At 47.1% G+C, this 23404-nt stretch overlaps 1 protein-coding gene across 1 annotated transcript; it reads right to left on the minus strand.

Annotated features, from left to right (window-relative positions):
* Window positions 1-1612: 1612 nt before the first annotated feature.
* PRAG1 (PEAK1 related, kinase-activating pseudokinase 1) lies at window positions 1613-22472 on the minus strand. Its single transcript, XM_054383190.1, has 5 exons — window positions 22116-22472; window positions 18543-20371; window positions 9836-9993; window positions 6018-6757; window positions 1613-2650 (listed from the first exon to the last, which is right to left on the minus strand). The coding sequence occupies exons 1-5, from the start codon at window positions 22470-22472 to the stop codon at window positions 1613-1615; spliced, it is 4122 nt and encodes a 1373-aa protein (XP_054239165.1).
* Between the last annotated feature and the right edge of the window lie 932 nt (window positions 22473-23404).

The raw sequence follows: 23404 nt of genomic DNA on the forward strand, positions 1-23404 counted from the left end.
GCCAGGGCCAGACTTTCCAGGGCAATGTGTTCAGGATGGTTCATAGAAGTGGAGCCAAGAGTCAGACATAAGAAAGTCAGTGTACAAAAAAAAAAAAATCCCTGACAGATGGAATTGGAGCCATCCCACATTCTTTCAGCAGGCAGAGACGTGCATGGACTCCTCCCTGAGGGGATCAGGGGAAATTTGCCATTGCAAATGGGTGCCCAGCCAAGGAACTATCCTCTCCCATCAGCAGTAAGCATGGCCAGATTAAAAAAAAAAAAAAAATCCAGGTGAGAAGCCTGGAAAAGATTCACAGAAAGTGTATGAAGTGTCAAAAAAACCTGGGGAATTAAAATACTGAGAGAGCAGGTTGGATCTGGAGGTGAATCAAGGCTGAAGGAAAGCACTCATTAATTTCTCCCCATTTTGAACGTGGAGAGGGGTAGCTCAGCTAATGACATCATGTCTCGGCTCAGCTGACACTGGGCTCTCTCCATATGTCCCAGATTTACCCCTTCTCCAAGGATGGCAGAACTGGTGCCAGGAACAAGGATGTTCATCTCTGCTTCACACTGGGGTGGAAATGTAAAAGCAGCACACAACCTTATGGAAAATCAAGTTTTTCTGAGTAGCAGCATGGCCTCTCTGCCAAGCTGAGTGGCTGCTATATGTCTGGATGGAGGGAAAGTGGCTGGAGGGAGTCAGGCCAGCTTCTTCCTCTGCATCACATCCATTAGAGGAGCATGTTCACACCGCACCCAGCCCTATGTGTTTCTAATTCAAGCACCATCGGCAACAAGACCCTCCCAGACCTAGCCCTCACCTCCCCCAAGGCCTTGGATGTGAATTGGGGATTTTCCATTTCATTAACTTTACAAGGGGTAATTCCCAGCATGCAGCATCATCCTCATGAACAGACCAATCCTGGGCTCTCTCGCCCTTTCCCTTTCACAATCAACAGCCCGTGGGGCTGTACCACTGGACAGGAAAGCCATGCTGTATTAGCATCTAACGAAGGTAAGAGGCAGCTAATACTGAATTGCCCACAGTGGAAAATACAGCTGAAACACAGAAACAGGCAGTAATTTTTGTTTGTAAAGTGAAAAGCAAAATGGATGCCAAAAAAAAAAAAGTCACAAAATACGTGAATTTGAAAGCTTCTCCTGCTTCTTCTTTGCAAAGGAGCATTGCATGAATTGCTCCCCAGGAGATGCAACCAATTGTTCATCCCTGCTGCCCACTCTGGAGAGCAGTGGTGCTCCCAGGCACAAAAACTCTGATGCTTGAAGTGAGTGGGGATCAGAGGATAGTCCCACAGGAGCAGGAATCAACTGAAGTACACTGAGTTCATTAGAAACATGCACACACACAGTTTATTAGTCCACTGACTTACCATACCAAAAAAAAAAAAAAAATCCCCCAAACAAGGAGGAGGTTCCCAGTTTTGCCTGCTCACAAATCAGCAGTGCTGAGGGTATTAAACATGTGATGCCCTTGAATGGTAGTGTGGAGCAGGAGCTGAATATGCCTTTGCAGCTGAGGTTCAAGCCTCTTGTGTATAAAGGGGCTGTGCACCTTTTGCTGCAGGAACCGGGAGCCCTCAGCTGCCTCCAAGACACAGCCAAGATCAGAGCAGCTGCAGCAGTTTTAGTGTGTGCGAGAGGGAGGCTGGCTCAGCAGACGCTAGGTACTGGCAGCACAGCCAGTCCTCCAGTTCAATGCTCCGCTCTGTGTCCACAGCCCTCTCTGCAAACTTCATCATGAGGAGGGCACGCTTCATGTCCACCCAGTTCTGAAGCACCCGGCAGAGGGCTTCCTCATGGCTGAAGGGCTGCTCAGTGAGGTCTTTCCGGGGGCCCCAAAGGAGACACTGCAGCATCCGCTTGGCCTCAGTGATCCGCACACGTTTGATGGGATCTGCTTCTAGTAGCAGGTGGGCCAGCTGCTGGAGCCCCCGGGAGTAGATGGACAGGCTGGGCAGAGCAGGGAGATCCTCAGGGCTGTACTCCTGCTCCTTGAGGTGAACCTTCTCCTCAAATGGGTTGGGCTGGTGCAGCAGCTCATAGATGAGAATACCAGTCTGAAACTCATCAAACTTCTTGTACTGAGAAGCCGATACAATCTCTGGAGCCAGCCGGGCCTGACTCTTCTTCAGTTTGGAGTCTCCAGTTCCTGGCTTCTGTTTGGCTTTCAAAAAATTGCTGATGATGAGGCGGGGTAAGTGTTTGTCATCTTTGGCTTTCACACAGATCATGGGGGGCTTGCAAGGAACAAGCAGGAGGTTCTCCAGGCACAGGTCACGATGGATAATGCCATGCTCTTTGAGATGCTCCAGGCCATTGCAGAGTTGCAGGAGCAAGAAGCAAACACGACGTTCATACAGCTCGGGCTTGGCTTGGTGCAGCGTCACCGAGTCCCTCACAAAATCAGCAGTGGTCTGGCTCGGCACCTCCCGGGTAATGACCACCACACAGTCATGCTCACTGGCAGTGCGGGTGGGATGAAGGCCATCCCCAGGCATGCTTTTCCCCACATTTGAGGCCAGCAGCATGCTGGAGGGGACAGAGGCCACAAAATGGCCACAGTCTTGCTGGATGTTGAAGTGGACTGGCACTGCAGGGCTGCTATACGAAGCAGCCACCTTGGACTCTTGGGTTTTACAAATCTGTGAGGAGAGACCAAAGGAAAAGTCTCATCAGTTAGTGGCAGAGACAGGGCAGAGGCCAGAATTTCAGAAGCAAGTTCCTAAGTTGAGATTTGCAGATGCTAAGGAAGAAATCAGTAGAAGCAGAGTGCGCATTGGTCCCTTTAGTACTCTGTTTCCTGGCCTGAGGATCTGATCCTCATCAGCACCTCATCCTGATCAGCCATATATCTAGGTCACATTTCTGGGCACACATCCTGTGCCAGGCAATGCCCAGCGTTTACAGAAAAGGAGGAGGGTAGTCCTCCCACTAGTAACTTCTGCAGATTGTATTTCATTCCTACAAGAAGGGCCTAGTTTTTAGATTACAGATGTAATTGATGACTCCCTTGTAACCCAGGAGACATTCTGCAGAGGGAAAAACAAAGCCTGTGGCAGAAAGACATGCTGCCTCCATCACTGAAGATGGTTTACCCTTACCTAGATGAAGCTTCACGTGACATGACATGGTTGCAAACATAGCCATGTTTGGAGTGAGGAGTGGACCTCCAGCACTTCCTTCCCACCCAATCCTTTCCTGGTCCTAAGTCCTGGAGTCACTTTCATATCCTCCTCAACCACCCACTTCCTAGTGTCAGCAGCTACTCTTAACCCCCTAATCAATGGCTAACCAACAAGATTAGAAGAAGTAGGAAACCAGCAATAAGCTGTACACATCAGCATAGGGAATAAACATCAAGGACAAAGCAGAAGCTAACAACAGGCTTAGAAATAAATGAGAGTGCAGCAAACTCAAGGGACAAAAGCATTTTATGATCTGGATTCTCTTAAACCCACATGACTTTCATCTTCATTTTGTTCTGGATTTTAGCTTTATGACTGCATTAAAGACTAAATAAACTCAAACCCAGGTTTATTATAGGAGTATCCATTAGCTATAGGGCCTTCTGGCATTCCTATTATACACTTTTTTTTCCTTTTTTTTTTTTTTTTTTCCTTTTATCTAGCAATGTATTTAGATCTCACCCACAGGAATCAGCAACAGGCTGAAACTCAGCATAAAAGGTTTCAAACCCTGGAGCATGCCACTGCCAGCCACAGCATGCGTGCAAAATCGGACAAGAAATCAATTTTGCCTCCGAGTCAAAATAAATGCAAGAATAGAGAGGAACTGGAGAAGTGGGCTGCTTTTGTATTCCTCTAGCAAAGGTCTGAATCTAGGCATTTGCAGGTAATCCACTCAGATGAGACCATACTGTGGAGATGGGGCATTTCAAATCCCTATTGTCCTTTCTTTTCTAAACAAAAATACCCTGCTGTGGCTGCATGCTTATTTTGTGGGAAGGCAAGCTTCGGAGGGCTAGGCAGACTGCAGATTAACACAGCGGGTTGCAGAAAGACACAGAAAGTCCCCAAAGGCAGAGGAGGCCTTCCAGCCTTGTGCTGAACAAGCACCATAGAGAAGATGTGCAACACTTAGGAAAAGTTGAGGAACTCCTGTGAGAGAGAAGTCACAGCAAGAATAACTGCAACTTTCCTGGCCTTAGTGACTTTGGCTGCACCAGAGATATCCTCCACACAGCAAGCTCCAAGTAAGAGCCTGGGCGTGGCTTAATTATGCATCTTTAAGTGAAGAAAGAAGCCAAGGCATGGACCATATCTTGGCTGAATTCCTCTAAAGCCATTTCATGTAACCCTGGCTCCTTCTAACTGTTTCAGGGAAGTCTGCCTGTCCACAGCCCAAACTCTGGCTCCTACTCGTTAGCAGGCTCCTTGACTCAAGTCAGATCCTCTGCCCATTTTGAGCTCTTCAAGTCTAATTTTAACTACAGCTCTGCGATCTCTTTCATGTCAGAAAATCTGTACCAGAGGTGGCAGCTAGGAATCAGCCAGTTGTGAAGTTTCACAATGATTCTCCACAGCAGCTGCCAAAAGGAAGGTGGCACACAGGAATGCTGCAGGAGGTGTGAGCATGCACGTGTGTAAACAGATACACAACTTCACTTCACACTGGCACAGAGCACAGCCCTAGTGGAGTGGGTTTGGCTTTGTTAAGGCACTCTGCAGCATACCAAGGGCACAGAGTAAGCCCACATCACACACATGGACACAAGTGCAGTCCCGTTAAGAGTTTGAAACATCCTGTTTCTGCCTTGGCAAGAAATCATGCACTACAGCCATAGAACTAAGCCTCTGAACCCCACCTAACATGGCAGGCAAGAGCAAAGATGTGTGCATGCCACAGGGAACTGCAGATTGAACATGAGCATACCAGTTCACCATGCAGCTCTCAGATTTCAGGAGTAAAGTTGCAGTGGATTTGGATATAACACACAAAGCTGCAGCTCTGAGTGACTAGGGGTATTGGTACAAGATGTCATCCAGCTCCATTCTGGTTATTTACAGCCCCCCTGTTGAGTAGACTGTACCTCCTTTAGAATATGAGCTGGCTTTAAAGCTATCACTTCACTAAAATATCCCCTCGGAGTTCATAATGTGGAAACGATTCAGCAGAGGTTTTTTGGGGGTTGTTTTTTTTCTTGCTTAATGCCTCTCTGACAGTGCTTTTTTGGGAATCACTTTAGGTTTTGAAAACAACCTGAAAAGTAAGCAGCAATGAGATGCCCCTAGGGTTAAGTCAGAATAGAAAGGCTCTCTATTCAACACAAAATCCATGGGATGTCCACAAAACAGGTTGGATAAGCTCACTTATCCAGGTTTCAAAGAGCTGAACTATTGCTCCCCAAGTTTCCATTTCAAACATGGATTCCATAGAGTTATCAGAAAACATGTCAGACCTGACCTTACACAGCATGTCTGGGTCAGCCTCACATTGTTTAACTGAGATCTGCAATATCTTAATGCCTGTAGCTTCAAGATCATATAAGCATTCACATAGTTTCTGGGTCAGGCCTTCCATTTAAAAGGCAGGCAGAAGCAAAAATGCTGTCTTTTGAACAGACTTTTATCAGCTTGTGCCACCAGGGGCAAATGCCTTTGAGTTTACAACACAGTATTTGCACAAAGACTTTTTAGAGAGAAACTCGTTGAGTTTCAAACCCTACTAGTCTGTAGCAATAAGCATCTGACTGACATTTGTTACAACAAAAACTGCTTCTTTAAATTAACCTTTTCAAGTGGTAGAGGAAAAGTGGCAAATCTGGCCAAACTTCACCTGTGAGAAAGACAAGCTGAGAAAACAGCCTGTGCTGACAGTGCTTTTCAGAGGTATACCACTAAGTCTGCTTTCCACACTTTCATTCAAATCTGTACACCAGAAATGGTGTACTTTCAGTCCCAGCTCAACCACAGACCCCCATGCAGCCTTGGACCCTGCAACTCTGCCTCATCCTCCCGACTTGAAGATAAGCCTGGATACTGGGCTTACCTTTACAGCATAGGTGGTAGAAGGGTCCTTGGAGCAGGTGGCACAGTAATATATTGCATCTCCTGAATCACAGCAGGGTTTGTTACATGCCAGCTTGAACAGTGACCAGTTGTTCTCACTGAAGCGCAGCTCGTTCTTCTGCTCCCTCATGAAGCAGTCCTCACATTTGGCAACCAGGCGGCGCAGGGACTCGGCGTAGAGGGCCCCCAGCTTGGCATACACCCCCTCCTTGCTGTCCATGTTGCTCAGGAGGTTGTGGAGTTGGAGGCTAGAGCCTGATGACACCTGGCTGGACACACTGAGCTGTGAGGAGGAAAGGTTCTGGAGGTTTCTGCTGGGGGTGCAAGCCCCTGTGCTCTTACCAGTGGCTGAACCCCAGTAGCCATTTCCTTTGGAGCCTTTCTCCAGGGACTCAGAAGAAGAAAAGGCGCTGGGGCGTCCCCCCAGGCTGGTTGGGTGGATGAAGGGAGGCTCCTCTCGGAAGCAGACATTGCTCTCAGAGTGGCTGACATTCAGCCTGGGGCTGGCAGCATCGGCTGCTCTACCTGAAGACACCTGTCCCCCAAAAAAGCCATCTGGGGAGGACACAGTTCTGCTCACTGTCTTCTTCTGGGGCAGAGGGGGAGGGCAGCTGGGAGCAGAGGAGGGATTGTCATCACCAGAGTCGGGAAGGAAAGGGACAGAGGGAAACACTTGGCTCTCAGCTGGAGGGGATGAGTGGTTCAGCTCAGATGAATGCCCTAGGAGACAACGACACACAAGAAGATGCCATGAGTGGCCCTGGCAGGCTGCGAGCGCAGGTCCCTCTCCATGTCCCTGCCACCCCCTCAGGCGTACAGCTACATCAGAACCCTCCGCATGGTACACATCTATTCATAACTGAAGGGGTTAGGGATTTCATACCATCTAATACAGCAGGCCTGCAAAGCAGGCTGCAACCAGCCTTCTAGAGAAATGCCTCCCACCCCCCAAAACCTATGAACTACATACACAGAGTAAAAGGCTAGTAGAGGGTAAATATTTAAATGGTGATGTCATCCATGGGGAGGTGAGAATGAAGCACTAGGGACAGGACAACTCAAACACAGCCTGTTTCACCTGGGAGCTGCCATCCAGTGCTTCAGCAGCACAGCGTGATAAGGAGTGACTCACACTACAGAGCTCCAGCCCTCCGACTACCAGAGCAGCCCAAGAAGTGTATTGAACCTCTTGCTTTGTCTCACTCTGGGTAAGGATTACTGGGCCAGGCCTCAAATTTTGGCAATTTCCATCCTTCTGAAAAAATCTGGCCTCCCCACCACTGCCTGTCCCCACTACAAACCCTAAACCTCAAGCAGCTCCACATGAAAGCAACACATAGATTGGGTTGGAATGGCTGGCTCATTTCAGGCAGCTGTAGCAGCTGTTCTCCTACTCTAGCCAGACTGGAGACAGGTAACACAGGTGCATGCCATGGAGGAGGGGGAAGGGAAAAAAAAAAACAAAAAAAAAAGATAAGTTGAGATCGAAATAAAGAGCAGTAATTTCAGGTCATGGAGACATAATGAATGAGGAGTGAAGGGGTCTGCAGGGAAAAGTAAAAGCAGCAACAAATATTTCAAAGAATTTTCCACACCACTTGAATGACAGGCAGGACCCTTGATAAACTTGACCTTTGCTAACACCTTGCATACAAGTGTAAACCTTGAAAGGTGCATGGTGGGGTTTTACTCGAAGCAAGCTCAACAGGTACTGGGATCTACTTCTTTCTTTGAACCCAGCTTCCAAAGCTGCCATCCATCCTTCTTGCAAGGCTGCTGGTGAGGGTTCAGTGGCCAGCAGGCACTTCCTCACAATGACTTTCTGCTTGTTCCACAGGAACACCCTGGGGCAGTTTCATGTCAGCCTGCAGCAGGCACTTGTCTCTGTCACAGCCCTAGCCCTAGTGACTCACCTGCTCTGACGCAAAACTTCCAAGGGCAGGGGCTTGAGCTCCCAGCCTGTTGTGGCATGTCACCTGCAGCCTCAAAGACATACCAGTTGGGCTAGAACAGCATAACTGTTAGCTGCTCACCACCTGAGACTGAACAAGGTGAAGGCAGGTCCCCTAGTTGTCAGCTACCACAGTGGATGCTGATATGATCTGTCCCTGTCCCTCCCTACCAGAATTTGGTACCATGACATCAGTTTTCATTTGTCCTCCCCTTCAGTGCCAAGGCTGCCTGTATGCCCCTACTGCAATATACCCCATCCCAAACCACAGCATTGAGAGACACCCCAGGAATGAGCAGCACCAACTTCAGCTTCTGTAGAAGCTGAACCTCCCATGCAAGATGGTTTCAGCACCCTACTGCTGACCACATGCTCAGAATCTGCTCTGTAGGAAATGTTGTGAAGCAGCATGCACCTTTTTTGCCCCAGTTCTTGTGCCCCATACCCTCCTATTGGGTCCTTGCCCCAGGTGTCTCCCTGCATTGTATACCCAGTCACTGAGTGATTGGCTGCTCTCTGGTTTCAGCTGTTCTGCATCTGTGCAGTTAGCTCTGGAGCCAATGGCTCAACAGAGATGCATGCCCCAAAGGTTTAATTAAAACCCAGACATCTGTGACACACCCTGCCAGGTCCACAGGAAAGATTCCTTCTGTTAAAACCCTGTCAAAATCAACAGGCAGGGATCATTCAGCATGGCATTGCCTGCCACTTCCAGTCCAAGGTGCTTTAACAGAGGACACAGCCAAGAGAAATTCCTCATCATGCAGCCCAAAAGCAATGCAGCAGAGTCATCTCTGCCAGAACATGCAGCTGAACCCCTGTTCTTAGACAAGATTTACTTGGCAGAACAAACATCAGCGCTGGAAGTTTTGGCAACCAGTCCACACACCTATTCCACTAATGCCAAACTGCTCTTAGCATTTTTAAATGTGCTCCTGAGTTCTGCCCCAAGCACAAGGTAATGAATTAAACCCTTTACAACTTTCCTAACAGTGCCCTGCACCTTCAGCTCAGAGTCCTTCTGGATGTCAGGGAATTAAAAGCTTCCCCTCACTTCATATTTTAACATCTGACAGCATAGCCAACTAATTGAGCTCACCTCACTCAGTGACTTGACTGCATAGCTTCTTGCTTGCATCAGCAAGAAGAAATACATTCATGTTATTCATTTAAAAACTCATCATTCCTTAGATGAGTTGAAACAATTGCTTCTGTTAGTGGAGGCAGAGAAATCCTCTTGTCCCATATGATTTTTGACAGCAAATTGCTCCTGTGCCCAGCACGTAAAGATCCAACTTATGCAAGTTTTTCTTCCCTCTCTACAATTTCCTGGCATAGTGTCACTCTCAGACTGCAAGGTAGACATGGAAAAAGGAGTTTCCAGAGCTCTGGCTCTTAATTTTATTGCTGCACATTGCTCTTGGAAAGACAGAACTTCCACTACACAAAAGTTGCTTTTGCAAAAGAAACACTTTCTGAGCTGCTGAACATGTTAGTGCATGTCTAAGTTACGCACTGGTGAAAAGTAGTGACTTCATAGTAAGTATTTTTTAATCTCAGTTAAACGAGTGCAGGCAGATTTTTTTTTTCCCCCTTCAAGAATTAACTGGGAACACAATGAGAAAGAAAGAAGGATGAATGATTTTGGCACTTGCCAAATGGAATAGAAAAAAGCCCATAATGTTGGCTTGACTCTGCCACGCTCATCTTGCGTGCATCAAGAGGCAGAATAAAGATGAAGGGTTGCTGGGGGAGCTAGGTGATTGGGCCCTCATGATCCCTGCTCTGAAAATGCTGCCCCAGCAGAAAGGGCAGCACTACCTCTCCCACATCCAGTGGTCACTTACTGCCATCACTGCCGGTCTGTGTGTCTGAGTCAAGGCTGTCACTGGAGCCAGCTATGAAGCTGACATGGACGCTCCTGAAAGGTGGGCTGAGGCTCTCAGCAGAGCTGTTGCTGACCCTCTCCAACTCAGTGTTATTTGGGTTCATTTTCAGAGCGCCCCTAAAGAGAATGAAAAAGAAGAGTCAGGACACAGATAGCAAAGGATACGTTGCATGCACTTGTCCATGGGAACTCAAGCCAAGAGCAGCCTTAGCTTGATCCCTGCCCATCCACAGAGACACTGCGCACCCTTCTACCACACCATAGCACCTCATTCCCGTGCACTTTTCTTCTTTATGTGGCACATGGGGATTGTGTCTCACTGACACTGAGAAGGTTATAGGCCTGCAGCCCCCATGCCATCCCCTCATGACAAACTAACTGAGCTTGTGCAGAGAGAACCACTGAGCCAGCAGCATATGCCTCCTTTGCTTAGCACATGTTGGGTCCTGGAACACATCCCATCTTGGCCATCATCACTGGGAAATGGGGACCCATCAGTGTTTGCCTTCAGTAATTTTCTCAAGGGAAGGGAGTGGCATCACCCTTCCCATTTTACAGAAAGACAGGGTGAGGCTGGGTGTCAGAACCCAATTCCGTCACAGAAGAGGCAAAAGAACAGTCAATCCATAGTCGCTGTTGTCTCCCCAGGGCATCACAGTAACCATTGATGCTTTCCAAAAGAAGCAGCACTTCTGCAGAAAAGAAGCATCTGCCAAACTCAGGACCTAACCCTGCAGCTTCTAATGTAATCTTACAATTTTCCTTACAGCTTCCATCTAAAAATATAAATAAATATACCATAAACCAGGCTTAAAACCTGCCAAATCACAGTTTAAGTGATCAGTTTTAGGCAAGCAGGACTTTTTGCTAAGACAAAGAATTTCCCCTGCATTTTCTTCATTTTTCCCTCCCCTGAAAACAAGAGAAACTGTTGAAATCAGGCAGCACACCAGGGCACAAACACTGCTAGCTTTGCTACAGTTCAGACTCACTATCAGCCATCAAATGTAGGTTATCGGTCTACATTTTTTAAGTCAAACTGCCAATCTGCTGATAAAATTCAACATGTTGATTAAGAATGTAAAAAGACTAGTTGCAAACTTGTAAAAAAAAGAAAAAAGGACTTCCACCAGCTATCTTGCTGGAAGGTATTCATCATTTCCTAATCAGACGGCTGAATGGCTGCTGAGAAAGACAAACAAAAGACATGCACAACCGTTTTCTTGTGGCACCCTGGTCACACACAGAGGATCCCTTCTCTTCCAAAACTCCAAAGCACAGCAGATGCTATGAGCAATTTTTTTTGGAAGATTAAGAAATGTTTTGTTCCCCATCCTGACAAAGCACTTACTCTCATGTCCACACCACCACATGGAGATCAGAGTGTATGAGAAGCCCGGAAGAAACTTCTGCCAGACTTCCTCATTTGCCTGAGCAGCCTCGGTCTAAAAATACTCAGGGGCAGTTGAAAATAAGGCTCTAAAAACCACCTCACATATAACTCATTAGAATCATTGGTCTTGTACCAGTGATGAATTTACCACAGCAAGCCTCTTGGAGACGATTTAAAAAACTTCACAATACACCACACAGGTCACAGTTAAGAAATAAAGAGTGAGAGACACGTAGAGGTTTTTAGCTCTGTTACAATTAATGCTGTTGAAAGCAACCAACTGGACTTAAATCCTTTAAAAATTATTATAAAGATATATCTTCATCCTATAACTTTCTCAGACATTAAAATTTTAGCAGCTTGGCGGGGGGGGGGGGAAATCCACATGGTGCACACCGATGTGGTGACCTAACCTGTCGAGAATCAAGGAAGCATTTGAATCCATAAGAAAAGAAGAAGATTTTGCAAGAGAGCCAGTCTCGATCCGCAAGGCCGAGAGGTTCCCTAATACATTCCACCTCCCAACCCCCCCAAGAAATGCTGCTGCATTTCTGTCTGCTTCCCATCACTTAAACACAAATCTGCAGAGCTGCCTTACCATTCCCGCACTCAGAGAGAGATGGGACTTTGCTCGGTGAGGTCCAAGGTCCACCACACACAGCCACACCTATTCCTCCAAGCAACAGCGCTGGCTGCTGCCTTTGCCGAGCTGAGCGTGGCGGTGAAGTCAGATGCAGAGAGAGCCCCGTTTCCTCTCTGCACCACTGTGACTTATGTAAAATGCAGTTCCTGAACAGGCACACTGAAATAGGAATTGTTTGCTGCTTAAGCGACATCCTGCCCTTGTTTCAGATGCTACAATCGGGCCAGCTAATATTGCCTGGAAAGATCTCTGCTTTACATTGCCCTCTCTTCCTATGAACTGATTGAAGCTCTGGCTGCAACCTGTACAGATTAAAATACCACCCACTCTACCAAAGAAATACTGAAAACACTTGCTAGGGTCAAACTCTCCCATTTCAGTAAAATTCCACCCCAAGAGCTGAACAGCTTGTGGCTGCGACAGGCTGTGATCCTGATTTATAGCTAACCTGAGCTTCCCCTGCTTTGCTAGGGTTCCTTCCACCACGTGTGACTGCAGGGGCACAGGTGGCTCTTCTCTGTCTTGCCCTTTTCACCAAAGGACATTAGAAACAAAAAGCATCAACCCATCTTAAACCTGAAGATATCACTGGGATTGCTCTTCCACACCCCCACCAGCTTGCTAACATCTGTGAGCTCCACTCCCCTTCAAGGAGATGTAGTAGTGGTTAATTTACCACCATTTCAAAAATCAGTGCTTTGCACCTTAAATGTAACTGACAACTGCAAGAGAAGTACGAGACCCTCCTTCATGTGCCTGTGCCTAAAGAACAGGTCGCAAGATTCAGCTCTCTCAATCTAATAACCTAAAAAGACAGGATTTCCAGGTCTCTAAATTTTTCTGGTAGCTCTAAATACACTCCAATTACTCAACATCCTCCTTGCAACATGCTGGTATACTCAAGCAACCCTTCCTGTTCCCTGTGTCCCAGTTTTCCCATCCTAAACAATTTTATCCATCTGGCTTTCCACATGATTCCCACAGTCCTGCCTAAAACAAGTCTAGGTTGATAACAGTGGTGGTGTTAAAAAAGCAAGCAAACAAACAAACAAAAACAAACAAACAAACAAAAAAAAAAAACCAGAAACAACAGTCTGGAGTTCTAGAACACTGCAAAGAGACATGGATCATTTCCCATGCCCTATGTTGCATCTCCAGCCAGGGCATGTTTCATCTTCCCCGTGTTTCCTATTTGAGCAGTAGCCACGCGTTTAATTTCCCATTTCTTAACAGATTGGGGTCCCAGCTGGTGCTGCTGCAGGACCCCAGCATCACTGACTGTGTGCTTTGTACTTCTCAAAGAATGGAAGCAGGCAGCAAAGCGTAACACTGCACCACAGCAGACACGTGCGCCTTGGGACATCACCTCAGGGATCCCTCCAGTTCCAGGCATGCCTTTGGCTTGGCTTTCCCGACTGAGATTTGACATGCAGATCTGGTTACCTTTCAAAAGTGCAAGGGGCAGGGAAGTTTTGAGAGGGGGTAAAAGGCCACTCAGACACAAGAGCTGCAAGCCTCCTGCTTGCTCCTTTCCAGCAGTAATCACACACACAGCCTGATGGCAGCAGCGGAAGATGCTGGAAGACATCTCTGCCCTGTGCAGAGACCTGATCGCAAGGAACACCCACTCTGCAGGCCTGGCATGGGGGTTTCCTAGCCTTGCTGTGCCAGCAGAAGGGGTTGCCACTTCTCAGCACAGATGACAGGACTTGAACAGATAACACAGATGCTGAGCTTTACAAATCATGCAAGAGGGGAATGAAGCAGAGGAGAGCAGAAAATACACACAAACCACACTGCACTTCAGCAGAAGTCTGGTGATATTGTCAACCCTCTCCCAAAATAAAATACTGGAACTAATGCACAGAAGCCAGGTTGCATTGTGGTATCAAACACAACACATGGCTAGGTATAATTGTTACACAAGAGGAAGTACTGTTGTACCATATGCTTGTCCATCATGAAACGTGAATAATTGTATCTTCCTCCTTTCTCCACTACTGTTTCTTCCATCATCTTTCCCTGGATGCACAGGGCAGTTAAAAATCAGTTTACAGGAGCTTACAACATTTGAGGCTTGGATTTGTACTTCTGCTACCAGCTGGCAATAGTGAAGATATCAAAATCAAGGTGAAGGAAAGAGAGGATTTTGAAACAGTCCTAGCTTTGTCCAGAGGTCTACACTGCTCTTCCCTGTACCAAAAGGCTTTTTGGTACAGTGCAAGTTAAGTTGAAACAAAGGTTTGGATTCTAGGGATGCAAGTGGAAATTTGGATGGGATACAGAAGTAAGGTGGTAAATGGGTTAAAAAAGAAATTCGTGTATGCTCCAATATGGTAAGGAGAACCGAAAAAAAAAAAAACAACCCAACACGTAACACAGAAAAGCAAATTACTCTCATTTTAAGAGAAACAAGCTCTCTAAAAAGATTGGCTGATAAATCACAATCTTTTAAAAATTATTCACTGGCAGAAGCAGCATGAGAACTTCCTGATTAGATTCAGACAAAAGAACGCAGGGGAAATCCAAAAGGTGTATTCCCTCCCTGTCCTGGGGCATGATTCTCTCTCCTGCTTGAACCATATCTTTCCTTCCTTGCTTTACTTATTCATGTAATCATTCATTTCATATTTAAATAGACTCCATTCCAGGGATTCTTATTAATTAATTAATATTATTTTAATAATAATAGCCTGGTTTGTCCTAGACCAAGCATCAAGTCCCTTCTGTTATCCGTAGTCACAGAGAAGAGGGTCAAAATGTGTGACCCTTGTGATTTCCGATTGCATTTGTCATAGCCAGAGCAGCTCCATGCAGTCAGGCTGCTTTTGTCACCACGGTACACCCTGACACTCAGCTGTAAAGGGAACCAGGTGTCTTGGGAATGGTAAGAAACACGGAATGTTCTGCCTCAGGTGCAACACTCCTCTGTCACAGGCTGAATCCTGGCAAGAAACACACAGCACAGTCCCACTAGCAAGCATCACCTCCCCAGTCTGGAGCAAACCTGTCTCTTTTCCTGCAGATCCAGTGCCCAACATTGTCTTACTTTGTAATGCTCTTGTTTTGTGTTCCCTTTAGCAACAAGCGGTGGCAGCAGTGCAGTAGCGTGCAATCCTGGTAACCTTGTTTCATTTGTCCTGGCTGTTTTCAGCAGTGGCAGGATGCAAGGTGTGCCATGCCACACACCTTTGTTACCCGAAGCAAGCCTCTTCAGCTCATTTCAAAAGCTATCTACAGCACTACCTTTGGAAGGCAGCATTAATTATGATGAAAACAGCTCAAGAGCCAACAGCTCAAGATGCAAAACAGCATCACTGTTTCCTGTCTTTAAGAGGCACGTGAAACAAATTCACTGGCAAGGTTTTGCAGGCTAGAAGGAACCATGAGGATCATTCAGCCCGACTTTCTGCATCAGAGACATAAATTTCAACAAAGATTCATTCCTTGTGCCAAGAAACTGAAGGCCATGCTAGAGCATTTCATACCAAAAACTCTCTAAATCGTCATTGCGCATACCAAGTACTGGGGATCCTAGATCCTCTGGTGAGTCCTTCCTTAGCCAACTGCCTTCCCAGCCTTTGGAATAAGACCAGCCACCATCTTCCCTTTCCAATATATTTCCTCTTGTAATTAAAAAGTAATTTTCCATTCCATTTCAGACCAATAAAACCTTAAATATCTATAATCTTTCAAACAAGTTTTCTTTAACATAAGCAGTTCAGTTTAGTGAGGGAAGTCAAACAGCCAGGCTTCATTTTCCAGCATAAAATCAAATACCTAGCTGCAGCCTAGGATCCAGAAGGGAAAAAGGTGGTTACGTGCCTTTTTTGTAGCTGAAACGAACCCTGCTTTGTTAAGTGCCATAGCCACATCTACACTGTTTTCATCTCTGTCCACTGATCAAAGGAGCCTTTGCAGCTGTGCCACCAGAGAGTGTCTTGGGCTGAGGTGCTCTGTCTCTGCAAGGGACTACAGAAACATAACAGAAGTATTGGTGGTTCTTCCATTACAGGTAAGCACTTGCCCACACACTGCCCAAGCCTAGGAGAGTGTGTATGTGTCTCAGAGTCACTTTTGTGTGCAAGACCTCCTCCCTGCTTCAGGCATTTGGCTGCAGCCCAGGAGGACCAGAGGATATGTTGCTTTAGCATGGTCAGTCATGGTATGGCCTGAATCTGCAAGCAATGAGTGCCCAGGGTAACAGAGTCTTGCCATGGTGATGTTAAACAGTTGTGCATGTAGCCATTCCTCCCACCACTGGGCACAGGCAACAACACCCTGCTTCCTGCACTGACACACTCAGAGAAGCCACACTTGAGATGAAAACAAGTGCAAAGAAACAAAGCAACCAGCTGGGTTTGCATGGCTTGAGAAATCCGCCATCTGATCAAACCCCTCTTCAGGCCAGCTGTGCAGAAGTTTGGTAGCTGGAGGGAGGGCTATGCTCTTTCAGTAAGGCCCCCAGGGCTCAGCTGCAGGCATCAAGGCATTTAGGAGACAAATACATGTAATGCAACACATGGCCTACAGCTATAGGAGGTAAAAGCAATGACAAGATCTATCTCAACCACCTGGCAGGATTTATGGCTCTGCCAGAGATCCTGGTCACCGATGCCACGTGTTCTCTGACCTCTGTTTCCCTGATCTCTTTTGCACAGACTTTCTACTACAGATACTTTCAGGATGACTCAGAAGTAACTGTTATAGTTGGCATAGCCAATCGCACCAGGAGAATGAAACAGCCCCTCCAAGGAGCAGAAAATTTTCCACACCTCTAAGGTGAGGTTGTCATAACTCCATGTGGAGGGCAACAGCAGGGCATGCTTCCTGCTTGGAGCACAGCTGGTCCAAGTTACCCAGCCAAGGAGACAACTTGACACATCAAGAAGTCTCCTGTTCCACTCCCATCTCTCATGAAAGCAGCAAGGAGAGTCCAAAGCACTGCCAGGAAAGCATCCTTACCTCCAGTACAGACAGAGGGCTCTGCACAGCTGCTCCTCCATGAGAGGAAGGAGGTCCTAGCACTTGAAAGTGGAAGGTGCTGCTGGGATATATATTACTGAGTTTGAGTGCCTCCACCATTCTTGGCCTGCCCTGTAAACTCTGGTCCACGGAAGAAGGAACTAGGTTCTAGAAGTTGAACAGGCAATTTGGTATTTCCTACATTATCACAGAATCATACCACCTCTTCTGAGCCTAGACAGCATCTCTTGTGGCAAATACAACCCCAAGCCAGGGGCTGATAGGAGAAACCAGATGACAACAGCCATGAAAGTTCAGAGTCATAGCTAAAGCACATTGCAGTGTATTTTATTTTTAAGGCAATAAAGCTCATCCTTTACCTTCCTATGATTCCACCAGACATGCAGCATCACAGCAGGAAGCCCACTACCAAGGAGAACTAAAGCCTTTTGTTCATCTTCTCCCTTTCCTTGAGAAACCTAATTTGTTCACAACTTGGTCAATTTAAAGTACTTGTTCTCTGGGCTGGCCAACCCTAAAACCATTGAAAGTTCAATGTAAGAACAAAACAGAGGATGGGCCAACTCAACCATGGTCTCAACCTGGAGGTCACTAAGCTTCACCATGGACCCCAAGGGCAAAATATTCTCTGAATATCCATCCCTTCTTCTCTCAACTTTTAAATCAAGGATTTGGAGTAAAATCTGTTGTGCAATGCACAGTTCTAGGAAACAAAACTGACAAACAATAAAGCAAATGCTGGACACTCACAGAATGCAAAAGTCTCCCTCCCCAGTACACTTAGACAACCTAATCTATTAGTTGCAAGGAAAGGAAATAAATTTTTCTTCCTCCATTTTCTCTCCTTTTTTTTTTTTTTTTTTTGCAATACACACAGCTGCAGATACTGAATGGACACAAATTATTGGAAGCCTGCTTTTTTAGTTGCTTAGTAGAGCTACTTCCTTCCCAGATGGACAGCTCTCCCTCATTCACATTTGTCTTCTAAGGCCTTATGTTGCCCTTACTGCAAACCTGACTTCCAGAAGACAGGCGAGGGGAAGGCTGCCTGAAGTCAGGCTGTTCCCACATATCATGAGTGCATGTTAGGCAAATTTCAATTACCTGCTTGCAGGCAAGAAGTCCTCCCTGGGAAATCACACCTTCAAGAGTGTCTTGTCAGCAAAAAGACACTAGTGCCAAACTGAAAATGAGGATTTCAGAGGCCCTTGCTATTAGCACCAAGAGAAGTTGCCCAGTTCCACCTACAAGAGGAGCTTGCAAACTCATTTTTTTCTATCCTATTCAGCAGCAAAAAACTGTGCCAAGACTGAATGAAGCTGGCCTGGGAAACACCAGCCATGCTGGGCATGGACCTTGCTCTCACTTAATATTGGGACCCAAGGCCATATTGAAGGGCTTTTGCAAGTATCCATGGCATTTGAACCAGCACTTGCAAAGAAGCGACAGCTTTTCAGAGTGAAAAGGTTAGTAGTTTTTCAGCTGTGCAGTCACCTCCCTGAAACCCCACCTTGGAACAGAAAAGAAAGAAAAAAAGAATGGGAAGCACCTTCTAGTCAATAAATCCCATCAGCAAATGTCCCAATTGCAAATGGTTAATAGGGCCATTAATAGATGACCACACACAGACTCACAAAGCTGTACCTGGACTGCTTCTTTGGTGGTGGTGGTGGTGGTGCAAACTCCACACCATTACTCTTATCTTTAGGGTAATCAAAGGAGAAAGATGATGATTTGCTGATCCCAGTTTGGCTCTCCACCGTCGGGCCACCATCCACAAGGTCAACACTAGCTCTTCCATTCTCAGCTCCCATTGCCCATGTGTGGGTTAAGAGCTCCTGCTCTTCCTCCTGTTCCTCCTCCTCCTCCTCTATCCGGCACTGCTTAGTCCATGTTGGGGTGTAGTATTTCTGCCTTCTGTCATAGGATGTACTTGCCAGGCCCCTGTTGATCTCATCCACAGAGACCCCATTGATATGAGTGCATGGAGAAGGAGACGCCCCAAAGGTTCCTGTATCAGTATAGCTCCTTGGCAGCTGAATGCCAGCTCTGTCATGGCTGTTGTCATCACCAAACCTTGCCTGGGAGCTTACTGAGGGGACATGGTTCCCCTCACTGCCTGGTTGGCTGTTTTTTGACATCTTTGGAGGAATGGCAGGACTCTCAGTAACTGAGGTCTTAGTGGGAGCTGCCAGAGGAAATCTTGGGCTGCTTTCACTTCCAGGTGCTTGAAAAATCTCTCCAGGCTCAATGCTAGGTGCTGAAGTCCCAAAATCGGGGTGGGAAGTAGGGCTGATACATGGCCACTGAACTCCTACAGCTGAGTCAGGGCTGCTGAGGAATATCGTCTTGTGATCATCCTCGGTGTGTGCTGTCATTACAGTGATCTTTGCCGCCACCTGGCCAGTGGAGTCCTGGTATTCCTTCTCTCCCAAAGCCCAGCTGCCATCTGTCCTTATCCCATCAGCTTGCTCCTTGCCAGTGCCACGGGCCAGTTTCTCCACTTTTGCCTGTCCACTGACAGCCTTCAGCTGCACCTTCTTCCTCTTGGTGCTCTCGGCATAGATGGGATCACCATAGGCTGGATCAGCAAGGTGAGGATGCTGCGGCTCCCCTAGAGCCTGCTGACTGGTGCTCAAAGCCTCAGGCTGGGAGTCTCTGGTGACAGAGGGCTCTCCAGAGAGAGGCAAGTCCTCATCATGCCAGGATGAAGCAAAGGCAGAGACCTTGCTGCTCCCCATGCTTTCAAGAAGGGCAGGAGTCTTACTGGGGAGAGCCAGCTTTTTCCTCTCTGAACACAAAGCATAGGAGAGAGGATCACCCTGGTCTTTTGTGATGCAGAAGGCCACATTCACAGTTCTACCTTCCTCTTCACCAAACTTGACTGCCCTGCCACTTGGCCTGGCAATCTCAGGAGCATCTTGCTGCCTCTGTCCACAGGGAGCCGAGCTCTCCTTCTCGCACCAGGCACGCTTCCCCTCCGCGTGGTGCGGCTCCCATGAGACAGGGCACTGGCTGTGGCAGTCCGTGATTGAACAGTACTCACCCCCTTCACTTTCAAAATCAGAGCAGAGGCGATTGCAGTCACCCTCCAAGGGGAGCACTACTCCTTCTCTGGCTTGGGAAGAAGGGTTTCTGCTGGAGTTCACAGTGTTTCTGTCCCCCAAGGAAGATGGATTAGGGGAGGGAGCCCAATGCGGCAGGGCAAACTTGTCTTTGGCTCTGTCCTCCTGCTTGCCCACCTCACCCACAAGCACAAGGCTGTGGATGGAGACATTTCTCTCCACTCGACTCTCTAGGCTACGCAGACCCACCATGGAGTAGCTAGGAGGGCAGCAAGCCAAGCAGTCACTGGATGGGTTGTGAAGGAAGGGCTTTCTCACACCACCATTGCCAAAATTGTCAAGGCAGATCCGCTGCGCATCCCCCGATTTCAGAAGGCGCTGCTTGCCAGAAACCATGCCCCAGCTGACCTGCACGGGCCAAAGAGACAAGTACACTGTCAGGATGTGCATACACAAAATTAAATTTTAAAAGGAACAGGGAAAAAGCTCAGACCTGCAGAACAGTCCTCTGGCATTCACCGTCTGTTTTGCTCTGTGCTCACCTCACCTCACTTAAACTACACTTGTCCTATTGCCTGGACTATTTGCACTCCTTGCATTACCAACAATGGCAATGCAAAGTAATTCATTCTCCTTTCTCTTTCTATGGGTTTGCTGCCAGAAACACGTCCAACCTGTCATCCTGTATGCAAATCACTGTACAATTAAAGTTTCAGAGAGGTAAAGAATATTGCACCTCTCTCTGCTTATTTTTGTTTCATTTCACATAGACACAGGATGTTACAGGTTATCCTGGGACAGCAGCTTGGCCATGCTCAGCATGGGGAGCAGGCAGAGAAACGTGTCTGAAATCTCTTCATCTGAGGGATATCTATCCAGCTTGCAAGAGAGGCAGAGGGTAACACGTGTATGCAAAGCACCTCCTGCCATCCCAGAGTGGCAGAATCCACTCCCATAGTGCAAAACTCAGCCTGGGGCCAAACCTGCTTGTACAGATCAAACCCCACCAACAACGGCAGGCTGCACTCACGTGCCCTTTACCCCTAGAAGACAAACAAGGAAGAACAACAGGAAGCTAAAAGAGAGCTGGCAAGCCCTGACTCTCCACTGGGGCAAGGAGGGAGATAGGAGCACACCTGTGCCACCTGCAAAGTGACAGCAGCTCATGATTCACTCTGAATGGCTGGGGCAGTCCTGGTATCAACTGGTCAGAGAAAGAAGTGAATCATCCATCTCAATGCAAACCAGTGGGCCTTGCCAGCTTGCAGGCAGGCAGCAGTGTTAGACCCAGAGGGCATTACTGCTCTGGCAAAGGCTGGAAGCTCAAGGAGCTGAGCTAGGAAGGCAGGACACTTTTTTCCTCACCAATGAAGAGCATGGATCAGTTAGCACTGACTACAACCAGACAGACCTTCTCTTCAGTATATCCTCCCAAAAAATAGCTTTATCCCACATCCTGGAGAGAATCCAACAGAGAGACACAAGGATGATTAGGGGACTTGAGCATCTCCCCTATGAAGAGAGACTGAGATCCCTGGGGTTCTTTAGTCTGGAGAAGAGAAGACTGAGAGGGGACCTCATAAATATGTATAAATATATGAGGGGTGGGTGTCAAGTGGAGGGGGCCAGGCTCTTTTTGGTGGTTCACAGTGATAAGACAAGGAACAACGGGTTCAAACTAGAACATAGAAGATTCCACCTCAACATGAGGAGAAACTTCTTTACAGTGAGGGTGATGGAGCACTGGAACAGGCTCCCCAGGGGGGTTGTGGAGTCTCCTTCTCTGGAGGCTTTCAAAACCCATCTGGATGCGTTCCTGTGCAGACTACCCTAAGTGATGCTGCTCTAGCAGGGGGGGTTGGACTTGATGATCTATTGAGGTCCCTTCCAAACTCTGATATACTGTGATACTATGATCCTCATTGAAAATCCAGAAATTCCTGAACAGTGTATTTTTAAGCAACTTTGCACACATGCCTTGTGAGCAACAGCTCACAGCTTCAGACAGGGATACTTTGAGAAGACAATAAATGGCTTAAAAACCTGAGTCAAGACCAGAAGAAAAAACAAAGGGAAGGAAACCATTTTAACAGATATTCCTATCACTCAGGTAAGTAACAGGAAGTCATGCTTTGACTGGATTAATCATTACCTGTGACAGATCTGCATTCATATTCACATCCGCCCACGTGTCAGAAACATCTGAATTTATCATAGTTGGCTTCACAGCGATTGTTGGCTTTGAGAAAGGGGAAGTATTTACACCTTCGTCTTCCAGTGAAGGGTTCTCAGCCTTAGTCCTAACTCCATTCGGGAGCACACCGCAAGCTCCCACGTCTAGGGCTATTTGCAGTCGATGGGAACTCTTTGAGTTGAAGCAGTTTTTGCAGGAGCCAGGCTTCCAAACGTGTTCCACAAAGTCACTGCACGCAGACATCTTCAAATCCTCGTGGCTCAGGCCAAGAGCCCTCTGTGTCTTCTGCACTGTCTTCTGCTGCTCATTTTGCATTTGATCTCCAGAGCCACTCTTAAAGATCAATCATCTAGTTATCTGGAAAAGCACAACACTGTCTGATTAGTTGGTTTTACCCCCAAACAGGAAGATTTTTAATAAGACAGGTGATAATTACCCTTACTCTGCCTCCATCACAAAGGCTTTTTGTTTATAAGGCTTCTTTTTTTTCCCACAGCTCTGCTAAAGCGCACACAATCACTTTAAACACCTCAACTTCTAAGCAGAGCTCTGTAACACACAAGACATCAAGCAAACAGCATTCCTACGTGATTTAATTCCCTGTTTAATAAGGATGTATAACCAGCCTCGTGTGAGGTTTAGATCAATAGTAAAGGAGAGAGGTCTTGGAAATAGCTATTCACAGCCCCACATGCAGAGCCAGACAGGAAAAATTCTTTCTCCAAAGTGGCATCCTCTCTCTGGAAAATAAAAACGCCTGGAGATATAAGGACCAGAATCAGCAACTGTGTAACCAAGGGGACCAGCAACAACCTTCCTTCACCCAGAGGCACCACTGTGATTCCTGCCACGGTACACAAAGGCTTCTCTCCCACCCAGTGCAATGGAGAAAGGCAATCAGCAAGGCTGGGGCTGGCACTGATTTGAGCAAGTGCCTGGCAGAAAGCTCTTATCTGGTTTGCCAGGAGCCACAAATAACAGTGTCAGCTCGCTGAAATGATTCATTGTCTGCAAGGGGAGAAACATTTTGCTCTTGGATTGCTTACAGACAAGGATCCTTTCCCATCTTCCTTCCCCAAGAGGAAATGCCCCAGGAACAAGACATTCCTGCATTCCTGTGCCCTCCTCCATGCACAGCCAGGTCTGACTGCACTTTGCCAGTAGCTACCTGCAGCTAACAACTTTGGAAACACTTCAGACAAGGACTCCCACAAAGCTCAATGGATTGAGGAAGAGGAGATCAGAAA

Source organism: Indicator indicator, chromosome 8, assembly GCF_027791375.1.
Source record: "Indicator indicator isolate 239-I01 chromosome 8, UM_Iind_1.1, whole genome shotgun sequence".
In the NCBI taxonomy this organism is placed as follows: domain Eukaryota; kingdom Metazoa; phylum Chordata; class Aves; order Piciformes; family Indicatoridae; genus Indicator; species Indicator indicator.